We start from the raw sequence: 12,285 nt of genomic DNA, 5'->3' as shown, positions 1-12,285 counted from the left end.
CCATGGGCCCAGACAGCACCTCTCCCGGGCTAAAAGCTGCTGCATCTCCCAAAGATGCTGGGGTTTCAGAGCAGGTCCCTGGGATGTGTCCCGGCCCACATTAAGCACTGACCTTGCCCCTCAGACACATACACTTCTCCCACCAACCCCAATGGCAGCAAGACCCAAACAACTGTACACATTCCCCCAGGGGCATGATTATCAACTCCACACAGGGGATCCCTTTGACTAATCTCTGAACTATAGGAGTTGGGCTTATTTCCTTCTAGTATGCTCAAGGCACTTGAAGGAACCAGGGAGAAACCCCAGTCAATTCACAAGTCCAGAGAGATCCTGTAGTCCGTGGCTTAGTGGGAAGAGCACGGGTTTGGGAGTCAGAGGGCGTGGGTTCTAATTCTGGGTCTGCCATTTGTCAGCTTTGTGACTTTGGGCAAGTCACTTAACTTCTCTGGGCCTCAGTTACCTCATCTGTAAAAGGGGGATTAAGACTGTGAGCCCCAGGTGGGACAGTCTGATGACCTTGTATCTACCCCAGTGCATAGAATAGTGCTTGGCACATAGTAAGTGCTTTAAAATACCATTAATATTATTATTATTATCATTCCATTCCATGCTCTCAAGCACCTTCCAGGCTTTATCAGAGCTCCCTTGCCCACAGAATTACAGTAGATATATTTATGAACGAAAAGCAAATACATTCATTCTCTGGTGTTTTTAGAGCATAATTCAGTAGAGGCACAAGGAATTATTTATATAATAGGCATGCACCTATTTCTAGCTCTTAGTTAATGAGCCCCTGATCTCTGATCATGGTCCTGGGAATCAGAAGGTCCTGGGTTTTAGTCCCAGTTCTGCCACTTGTCTGCTGTGTGACCCTGGGCAACTCACTGCATTTATTTATTCATTCAGTAGTATTTATTGAGTGCTCTCTGTGTACAAAGCACTGTACTAAGCACTTGGGAGAGTACAGAATAACAACAGACACATTCCTGCCCACAACAAGCTAACAGTCTAGAGGGCTGGGCCTCAGTTACCTCCTCTGTAAAATGGGATTGAGACTGTGAGACCCTCGTGGGACAAGAACTGAGCTTGTATCCACCCCAGTGCTTAGTAAAGTGCCTGGCACATAGTAAGCGCTTAACAAATACCAAATTATTATTATTATGATGATGATGATCTGATTTTCATGTATTTACCCTAGTGCCGAGCACAATATGTGGCACATAGGATTTAACAAATACCATCATCATTATCCTGAGTCCTGCTTGGGGCAGGGACTGTGTCTGGTCTGATTATTGGGCATCTAGCCCAGGGCTCAGTATAGTGTTTACTACGTAGTAGTTGCTTAATAAATACCCTCACTAACTAAAACTTCTCGGTGCCTCAGTTCCCTCATCTGTAAAATGGGGATTAAGACTGTGAGCCCCACGTGGGACAACCTGATTCCCCTATGTCTACCCCAGCGCTTAGAACAGTGCTCGGCACATAGTAAGCGCTTAACAAATACCAACATTATTATTATTATTATTAAAAAACTTTCCCATCTCTCCCTGCATTTCCATATCTTTGGGGCGCGTTCTTACTTGTTTTCTTGCTCAAATGGCCTTTCCTGCATCTCCAGAAATTCCCAAGTCCAGTTTATTTCTGTATGAGACCATTTCCCTCTCCAACTCACTGAGGTGTCTGTGGTTTCTCCTCAGCTGGTGCTGCCCGAATATTCCATCCACAGCCTTTTCTGTATCATGTTCTTGTGTGCTCAGGAGTGGCTGACCTTGGGACTGAATGTTCCTCTGCTTTTCTATCACTTCTGGAGGTAAGTCTCCCTTTCATTTTCCCTACTACTATTCCTAATGGTCAAGAGGTCATGAAAACACCTGCTGCCCTCCTTTCATCATTTTCCCCCACCTAGTCTCTTATTTTCCCTAAACAATGTTCCACCTTTTTTACTTCTTGGTCTCCACTTTGAGGTGAAGTATTTACATTTCTATGACTAAGGAAATCAGTCAGTCAATTGCCAAGTATTTATTAAGCATTCACAGCACTGTATTAAGTAGCTTAGAATAAAGAATCGACATAGTTTCTGACATTAAAGAGTTTACAGAAATTTTAGGGAGGATAAGACAGGAAAAGGGGAGATGAGGCAAGTAAGGATAGGCATATTTTTAAAGGCCAAGACATGAACCGCTCCTCCCCATGAAGGATTCCAAAAGAATTTATCACGGATGGGTTTATCACAGGATTTGATATATTGGGGTCAGTCAGTTGTTTCAGGGGGTCACCTGTGGGAAAGGGATAGGATTAGTTTCTGCTTCCAATTCTTATCGGATTCCTCAGTTTCCTGGCCCTACTCCTAGTTTGTATTCTCTATAGTGCTCCTAGTCCTCCCTAAAAATGGAACCAGAAGCTCAGAGGGGAGCACAGAGATGGGCAGATACTACCCCCAAATTTCTCCCCTGAGTAATGGTGGCTTTGGGATATTTCTAGCTCAGTGATATAGGATGGCTCCCTTCTGATGATGATGATGGTGTAAGTTCATTGTGGGCAGGGAATGTGACTGATATGTTGTTATAATGTACTCTCTCAAGCACTCAGTACAGTGCTGTGCACATAGTATGTACTCAATAAATGTGATTAATTGATTGAATGATGATGATATTAATAGTATAAATTTTAAAAGATGGTATTTGTTAAGCACTTTCTTTGTGCCAAGCACTGTATTCAGCTCTGGGGTAGATAGAAGATAATCTGCTCAGACGCTGTCCCTGTCCTACACAGGGCTTATAGTCTAAGTAGGAGAGAGAACAGATATTGAATCCCCATTTTACAGATGAGAAAATTGAGGCATAGAGAAGTGACTTGCCCAAGGTCACCCAGCAGGCAGGTGGCAGATCCAGATTAGAATCCAGGTCCTCTGACAACTCTCAGGCCCCTGCTCTTTCCACTAGGCAATTCTGCTCTGAACCATAGTTTTAAGCAGCTGGAACAATATAGCTTCAGTGGCACTTCTGGAATTGATTCTTGAGCTACTATTGGGAAAAGGAAGGTCAACAGCTCAGAGGGGCATGCAATGGTGAGATGATGAATGATATACCACCCACCCAGGGAGGTTGGGAAGAAGAATGAAATAATGTCAGCAAAGGGCTTTGAACTAGAAAAAAGAGGCAATTAAAATATGAATTGTGGTAGTTGCTAGGTTGCATGGTACTGTAAAGCAGGCTTGATTAGTGTTGGTATTCCAGCCAAGACTGTTACCCATGCCCCGGGGAAGAGCACATATGAATAAAATTCACAAATAATTAAAAAGCCTTTCAACCATTAATTTCAACTCCCCTCGACCCCTTTTTCTTCTTTCTCCTTCCTCTCCCCACCACCAACCTTTACTAGAGTTGATGTTGAGGAGTAAAATTTTGGACTCATTTGGAATTTTACTCCTCTTCTTGCCTCTGTGGATCCTAAAATGGAAGTGATGAAAACAAGTGGGAGGGGAGGAGAAGTAAGGAGCCTGGTTAATCTATGAGCCTGGTTAATCTATGAATGGGATAATCAAGTCTTGAGTAATTAAGAGTAGACTAATCAAGCATCACCATCATCAACGCTCTCACCATCATTCTACTCAATATAAAGAGGGAGGCGCTTGCTGAAAGGCACAGAATAAACTGATGAATTGAAAGCTAACTTTCCTGACTTTCTTGACTGCAGGGAGAAAGGAGATTTCTTTTGGACAAATCAACCAGTTAATCATTGGTATTTTTTTAATGGTATTTATTAAGTACTTACTATGTGCCAGGCACTGTTCTAAGTGCTGGGATAGATACAAGATAATCGGGTTGGACACAGTCCCTGACCCACATAGGGCTCATAGTCTTAATCCCCATTTTATAGTGTGGTAACTGATGCGCAGAGAATTTAAGTGACTTGCTCAAGGTCACAGGGGAGACAAGTGGCAGAGTCAGGATTAGAACTCAGGTCCTCTGACTCCTAGGTGCGTAATCTTTCCACTAGGCTACACGGCTTCATATTTATTGAGTGCTTACTATGTGCAGGGCACAGAACTAAACCTGATTATCAGACCTCCCTCTTTCTTTTGGCAGGAGGTCCAGCTTGTGCTCCATCTTCTTCGTTTTGCTTTCCCCTCTAGTCTGTACGCTCTTTTTGAGGAGAGGATGGGGCAACTCTCTTATATCTCTCTTACATCTCTTAACTCTCTTATATCGTACTCCCCCAAGCACGTAGCATAAAGTGTCGAGTGATTAGTAATAGGCACAAAAATGAACACAATCCTTTTTTAGGCTACAGCTAGAAGTTAATAGAGAATTTCTCCGATGTCATTTCCTCTCCTTCCAGGTATTTCCACTGCCCTGCGGACAGTTCAGAGCTAGCCTATGATCCTCCTGTGGTCATGAATGCTGACACCTTGAGTTACTGCCAGAAGGAAGCCTGGTGCAAGCTGGCGTTCTATCTCCTCTCCTTTTTCTACTACCTTTACTGGTAAGTTCGAATCCCTGGGTTCTAATTCCCTGTACCCTTTGGGCATTTGGAACTCGTTCATTCATTCATTCAGTCATATTTATTGAGCACTTACTGTTGCAGCACACTGTACTGAGCGCTTGGGAGCGTACAATACAACAATAAACAGACACATTCTTTCCCCACAAGGAGCACCCCACCTTCAGCTCCTTGGCACTTATGTACCTGTCTGTAGTTTATTTATATTAAATGTGGACTGTGGACTGTGAGCTTGTTGTGGGCAGGGAATGTCATCCAACTCTGTTGTATTGTACTCTTCCGCAAGCACTTAGTATAGTGCTGTGCACACAGTAAGCATTCAATAAATATGATTGATTGATTGCCCTGCTATTTGATTGCAGTGTGGCCTTGGATAATTCATTTAAATTTGTTGTTCCTCAGTTTCCTCATCTGAAAATTGGTCATTGATTACCTGTTCTCTCTCTACTTTAGACTGTTAGCCCAATGTGGAACAGAGACTGTTTCTGAACTGATTCTCTTGTATTTATTCCATTGCTTAGCACAGTGCCTAGCATGTAGAAAAGCACATAAACAAAAGCCATGAGAGAAGCAGCATGGCTCAGTGGAAAGAGCACGGGCTTTGGAGTCAGAGCTCATGAGTTCGAATCCCAGCTCTGCCACTTGTCGGCTGTGTGACTGTGGGCAAGTCACTTAACTTCTCTGTGTCTCAGTTACCTCATCTGTAAAATGGGGATTAAGACTGTGAGCCCCACGTGGGACAACCTGATTCCCCTGTGTCTACCCCAGCGCTTAGAACAGTGCTCTGCACATAGTAAGCGCTTAACAAATACCAACATTATTATTATTACATAACAAATGCTACAATTATTACTATTAGATACTACTCAGTTTAAGCCATTCAAATATCATGGAGTAAATGGAAGGGAATTACAGGAACTTGGTGAAAGGTAGTGTTTTGAGTTGTTGTGAGGCAAAATGGTGGAGTTCGCTGATGGAGCTGGACTCTACAGCCTAAAGTCTAGACCTAAGAACTGGAACTACATGAACAGGATCCAGCTGGGAAAATCCCAGCCATGGGAGTTAGGTTTAATCCCAGTTGTAAAAACAGTCAAGACCAGGGGACCACCAAAGCGTTTAGTACAGTGCACAGCATTTATGGGGACTCAACAAATACAATTACTATTCCCTGTCTTTTCCTGACTTGCCAAAGTTTCTAGCAAGCCTACTCTATTTTACTTCTTCTGTAGTAAGAGATCAGTAAGGTCAGAGGAAGAGAGTTGATTGGGTGCTTTAAAGCCGATGATAAGGAGAGTTTCTGTTTGATGTGTAGATGTATAGGCAGTCATTGGTGAGCTTTGAGGCTTGAGGAGATGTGGACTGGGCATTTTTTAAGGAAAATGATCCATGCAGCAGAATGGATTTTATACAGGAAGCAAGACTGAGCTCCTCATCTTCCCTCCCAAACCCGGTCCTCTCCCAGACTTCCCTATCACCGTGGATGGCACGACCATCCTTCCCGTCTCTCAGGCCCGCAATCTCGGTGTCATCCTTGACTCGTCCCTCTCGTTCACCCCACACATCCTATCCGTTACCAAGACCTGCCGGTTTCACCTTTATGATATCGCCAAGATCCGCCCTTTCCTCTCCACCCAAACGGCTACCTTACTGCTACGGGCTCTCGTTATATCCCGGCTAGACTACTGTGTCAACCTTCTCTCTGATCTCCCTTCCTCCTCTCTCGCCCCGCTCCAGTCTATTCTTCACTCCGCTGCCCGGCTCATCTTCCTGCAGAAACGATCTGGGCATGTCACTCCCCTTCTTAAACAACTCCAGTGGTTGCCTATCAACCTCTGCTCCAAACAAAAACTCCTCACTCTAGGCTTCGAGGCTCTACATCGCCTTGCCCCTTCCTACCTCTCCTCCCTTCTCTCTTTCTACCGCCCACCCCGCACGCTCCGCTCCTCCGCCGCCCACCTCCTCACCGTCCCTCGGTCTCGCCTATCCCGCCGTCGACCCCTGGGCCACGTCCTCCCGCGGTCCCGGAACGCCCTCCCTCCTCACCTCCGCCAAACTGATTCTCTTCCCCTCTTCAAAACCCTACTTAAAACTCACCTCCTCCAAGAGGCCTTCCCAGACTGAGCTCCTCTTCTCCCTCTACTCCATCTACCACCCCCCCTTCACTTCTCCACAGCTTAACCCTCTTTTCCCCCCATTTCCCTCTGCTCCTCCTCCTCTCCCTTCCCATCCCCTCAGCATTGTACTCGTCTGCTCAACTGTATATATTTATTACCCTATTTATTTTGTTAATGAAATGTACATCGCCTCGATTCTATTTAGTTGACATTGTTTTTATGAGATGTTCTTCCCCTTGACTCTATTTATCGCCATTGTTCTTGTCTGTCCGTCTCCCCCAATTAGACTGTAAGCCCGTCAAACGGCAGGAACTGTCTCTATCTGTTGCCGACTTGTTCATTCCAAGCGTTTAGTACAGTGCTCTGCACATAGTAAGCGCTCAATAAATACTACTGAATGAATGAAAGGTCCATGAGGAGGTTGATGTAGTAATCAAAAAGGGATAGGATAAGTGATGGAATCAGCATGGTAGTAGTTTGGATGGAGGAGAAGGAAGGGATTATAGAGATGTTGAGAAGGTAGAACCGACAGCTCAGCCGGTGGTTCCTTATCTTGATTTTGTGGGATTTGGTGACCAACGACCGCTGGGTCTTAAAGCAAGCTCCATCTCCATCAGGAAGAAAATAGGGAGTGAAGAAAAAGAAGACAGGAGGTGGTAAGATACTGGGCTACCACTGTTATCCCCTCTCCCCTCCTACTGCTACCTCCCTTGGGGAAAAGAAATGGTGGCCCTGAAGTCACGGACTTGAATAGGCTGTGGCTGGCTACCATTACTACTTGTATGTAGAAAGCAGGGAGAAGAGCCCCCTGGGAAACATTAAAACAGTCAAACCAGAAGTCCCATGAAGACCCCTAGGCCAGCCCAGTTCAGCTGCAATCAATCAGTGGTATTTTCTGAGCTCTTACCATGTGCACTGAGCATTAGCAGTGGCTGTTGGTGTCTCCAGAGGAGGAGGTGATGGTGGGCAACCATCTTCTGCTTCTTCTTTCTGATGCTGTTCTGCTACCACTTTCAGTCAATCAATCAATGGGATTTAAGTGCTTACTCCATGCTAAGCACTTAGGAGAGGACAATAGAGTAAGTAGGCGCAATCCCTGCTCTCAAAATGCTCACACTCTGTCTCGGCTACAGCACCTCCTTCCTGCTCCCCAACAAAAACCAGAACTGTTTTGGGCCCCACCTATCTCTTTCATGTGATGAAACAGAACCCCAAAAATTGTGAAAGTCCCACCTATAATGGGATGCCTGGGTAGTTTAGATGGGAGTGGGTCTGAGGGGTGACCCAGGAGTTCCTGATTCAGGAGCTGGGACTGAGGTGCTTAGAGTAGCTGATGGTTTCCCTTCACTGGAGTCTCTGTTGTGCAGTCATTTTCTTGGGTCCTGTTGCCCTCTCCCTGGATGTGACATTCAATTTGTGATAGGTCCTTTCCTTCATAGTTTTTCACAGCCAAATGGCAGCATTTTCACATGAAGAGGCAATTGTTGGTTTTTTTCCCCCTCCTAAAGAAAGTGGAGCAATTTGATGTGAATCTTTCCTGTACCTCAAAGATTTAACTGCAGAAATTTCCAAGACTAACGTACTAATATATGGTGATGTGTTTTTCTCTGCTTTCTGTGCTCAGACCTCAGAGCAAATTCTTTAAATGCATATTCGAAACTGGAAAGACAGTTAATGATTTACAGAGGTGAAGACTGATTCAATTAGGTGCCCATTTTGTACATGTTCTTAAAGGAACCTTTGTTTGCCAATAGCCATAATAGTAGTAAATCAAATTTATTGAGCCCTTACTGTGTGCAGAGCACTGTACTGAGTGCTTGGGAAAGTACAATATAACAATGAACAGACATTCGCTGCCCACAACGAGCTTACAGTCTAGAGGGTAATCATGCCATGGGTGAATCTTTGGAGTCCTGGGGCATTCTGGTCATTGTGTAACAGGTGGCTGCTGGCAGGGTGAGGAAACCCCTCAGCTTTGACGGAGACCCACCTGTGGAAGTAACAAGTGGAATAAGAACAGAAAAAAAATGACAGTAATCTGCATCTAGAACAATCCCATGAGGAGCTAAGGAATGTAAACAGGGAGGTGTCGGGGGGGACTGGGGGAGAGCGCTTGTGGGGAGAGGACAAGGCAAGAGACACACTAAAACCGAAAAGAAAAGCATCATTGACTGGAATGAAAGAACAGACTCTTTGAACAAGTCAGGTTGCTCCAAATGTTTCCCAAGGCTCCTTTAATGCTGTTGTCTTTTCTTTTGCATGCAGCATGATCTACACTCTAGTGAGTTCTTAACTGCAAGATCTCATCATCAGAGACCGGGACCATGAAAAGGATGGAAGATGAGGAAGCGTCGCCCACGCTCAGGCTTGGTTGAAAGGACCAGGAGGAGGGGAATGTTGGAAGCAAGGCAGTCTGTGGCGTGTGTGAGTGTGAGACCCAGCAGGAAGAATGACTTCATTCAAAACTGAAATAATGCAGCTAGTGGGCTGAGTAAACTGTGATCGTCTGTTGTTGCTCTGTGTATTGCAGTCTTTGGCATTCAAAATCCCACACACGAGTTGTATATCACTTCGGAGAATTGGGGGCGGGAGGGGTGGGTGATGCAGAAACCTCTCATGGGTAAGAATTGCTGCTTTCCTGAAACCACTTCATAAAACAGCTCCCCGCAATTTCATGCTGAGTTCCTGGTAACCGTTCAGTTGGACTGTGGGGCAGCGGGATGGAGCAGGGGTAGGGGAAAGGAGCAGGGCCGGAATCATGCCATGAAAAGGATGCTAATTCTTAGGTGCTGGGGCCTGGAATGCAGAGCAAGATGAGTATACTGGGTTTTAACTGGTAAAGATCCGGGAACTCCAGCTGCAGAAGAAACTTTTCCTGACCCTTCAGAAGAACTGCCTCATTCTTTTCCACCAAGGAGAAGGAGGCTAGAAGCAAACTTGTGGGATACCTTTCCCTCAGATGGTTCAATTTTCCACCTGAGGTTTGTGAGATTCCAATTTAGAAGTAATTCACTGAGGTCAAAATACCACTCGTATTTAATATGAACTCAGGTGGAAGGATATCCTTCCTGGAAAGAACAGTGCAGACTGGAATACTTCAACTTTGTGAAATATCTCCAGTGGGTGAAACTTCAGTGACTGCTAGTTTGATCTATTAACTTTTAAATGGTGTATCACGAATGAAAGCCCATTATTTATGCCACCTATTTAAGAGTCTGGATGGTTGGAATGAAGCCTCCTACCCTGAACAGTGGTGCATTAGCTCTTCATGTACCTCGAAGGATGGCAGTCTGATTTTAGTGTGTAAATTTTTGTAATGTTGCTTCATTTGTAATGTTCCAATTTAACCTAAAGATAATAGGCTCTTTATTAAATTTCCACATAATAACTATTAAAAACCCAGTTAATAATGGATGGCTCTGGTGGCAGATGACTGAAGAATGGAGGAAGTTTTGGGTTTGTTTTTTTAAGATTGGGAGCAAAAATGATCTCCATCCCCAAATTTCTATGTTTCAACCCCTCATTTAAACCTGGCCTCTAAGATGGTGTGTGTGAGGAGGATGTTTATGGAACATATTGTGTGCTTTCATTAAAAAAATAGCAATTCTAGAATTTCTCCCCTCACTGGCGATCTCATTTTACATCCTCATAGGACACCCTTTAACTCTACAGGGTTTGTAATCTGAAGGAAAACTTTGTTATCTGAGGGAAAAAAGTTTTTAAAAACTAAAGAGTTTAGTGCATAATAAAGCATCTTGCTGCTAGCCTTCTAGCAGAAATCCTAAGGTGGATTACTGTTCTGGAACTGAATGAGGAACATGGGGCACTGAGCCAAGGCTCCAAATCCAGAGTTGTATTCATTCAATAGTATTTATTGAGCGCTTACTATGTGCAGAGCACTGTACTAAGCGCTTGGAATGAACAAGTCGGCAACAGATAGAGACAGTCCCTGCCGTTTGACGGGCTTACAGTCTAATTGGGGGAGACGGACAGACAAGAACAATGGCACTAAACAGCGTCAAGGGGAAGAACATCTCGTAAAAACAATGGCAACTAAATAGAATCAAGGCGATGTAAGTTGTAAGGTAGTAGCAGCAAGAAGCAATGTGGCCTAGTGGAAAGCACACAGGCCTAGGAGTCAAAAGACCTGGGTTCTAACCCCAGCACTGCAATTTGTCTGCTCTGTGACTTTGGCAAGTCACATAACTTCTCTGTGCCTCACTTATCTCAGCTGTAAAATGGGAATCAAATCCTCCTCCCTCCTTAGACAATGAGCACCATGTGGGATAGGAACTTTGTCCAGCTTGATTAGCTTCTATCTATCCCAGCCCTTAGTACACGGCTTGACAGAGAGTAAGCACTTAACAAACACCATTAAAAAAACAACCAAGCAGCAGCCACAGCAATTTATTGAGTACCCTTTGGTGCTGTGCTCTGAAAGAGGCACTTAGGGAATATGGAATAACTGACATATTCCCTGCTCATAGAGAGGTTATAATCTGTGTGAGAAGCAGCGTGACCTAGTGGAAAGAGCACGGACCTGGGAGTCAGAGGACCTGGGTTGTAATCTTGGCTCTGCTAATTGCTTCCTGTGTGACCTTGGGCAACTCACTTAACTTCTCTGTGCCTCAGTTCTCCCTCCTATTTAGATTGTGAACTCTGTGGGACAGGGACTATGTCCAACCTAATTAGCTTGTACCTAACCCAAGCATTTAGAACAGTGTTTGACCCACAGTAAGCACTTAATATTAAAAAAATCCAGCAGAAGCTCTGGCTCTTAGCATTTACTAGGTAATCTCCCATGGTGGAGGCTTCTTGGTACTAGGTGAAATCCAGGGTAACCTCATGGGGGATGAGAAAGGGGTGTTCCCCAACCCGCCTTGGTAATCATTCAGTCATTTGTTGAGCACTTACTGTGTGCAGAGTACTCTACTAAGCACTTGGGAGAGTACAATACAATAGTTGGCAGACACGTTCCCTGCCCATAACGACCTTACAGTCTAGAGGCAAGTATGGCTTACCCACAGGCCTCTGCCACACACCCACATGTCCAAACCAATCTACTGCTCCACCTAACCTATTACCCCACCTGGGAAATTGAAGCCCCTGGGGGATGTTAAGAACACTTAGTCATGGCTCAGAACACCATGATACTGGACATAAAAATGGAGCAAATTAATAGTTGAAGTACTTGTAGTCCTTGTTCTGTGTTTCTCCTTCCTGTTTTAATGTGGGAAGGACAGTTTGCAGCTTTGGTGCTTAAGAGAAAATTTGCACCAAAAGATTAAAGTTTGACAATTATGTTCTACCGGTAAGCCAGTTTTGAGTATAGGGAGACAGGTAGTGTTTAGGGCACTTTTTCTAACCTCTTTCCCATTTGAGGTGGGCATTACGTTCCTAAATAGCAGCGTGGCTCAGTGGAAAGAGCCCGGGCTTGGGAGTCAGAGGTCATGGGTTCAAATCCTGGCTCTGCCACTTGTCAGCTGTGTGAGTGTGGGCAAGTCACTTAACTTCTCTGTGCCTCAGTTACCTCATCTGTAAAATGGGGATTAAGACTGTGAGCCTGACATGGGACAAACTGATTACCCTGTATCTACCCCAGCACTTAGAACAGTGCTCTGCACATAGTAAGTGCTTAACAAATACCAACATTATTATTAAATAG

At 44.6% G+C, this 12,285-nt stretch overlaps 1 protein-coding gene across 2 annotated transcripts in view; it reads left to right on the top strand.

Annotated features, from left to right (window-relative positions):
• The window catches only part of CNIH3 (cornichon family AMPA receptor auxiliary protein 3), a 66,495-nt gene extending 56,263 nt beyond the window's left edge, over positions 1-10,232 (top strand). For both annotated transcript variants that reach the window (XM_039914852.1, XM_029047601.1), the window contains 3 exons: positions 1,701-1,813; positions 4,345-4,488; positions 8,886-10,232. In XM_039914852.1, coding sequence (XP_039770786.1) covers positions 1,701-1,813; positions 4,345-4,488; positions 8,886-8,913 — 285 coding nt within the window. In that variant the 3' untranslated portion in view covers positions 8,914-10,232. The remainder of the gene's footprint in view (positions 1-1,700; positions 1,814-4,344; positions 4,489-8,885) is intronic.
• Positions 10,233-12,285: the final 2,053 nt, after the last annotated feature.

This window comes from Ornithorhynchus anatinus, chromosome 19 (genome assembly GCF_004115215.2).
Source record: "Ornithorhynchus anatinus isolate Pmale09 chromosome 19, mOrnAna1.pri.v4, whole genome shotgun sequence".
Lineage (NCBI taxonomy): Eukaryota > Metazoa > Chordata > Mammalia > Monotremata > Ornithorhynchidae > Ornithorhynchus > Ornithorhynchus anatinus.
The sequence above is the reverse complement of the archived record's forward strand: the minus strand, read 5'-3'. Positions and strand labels throughout refer to the sequence as shown.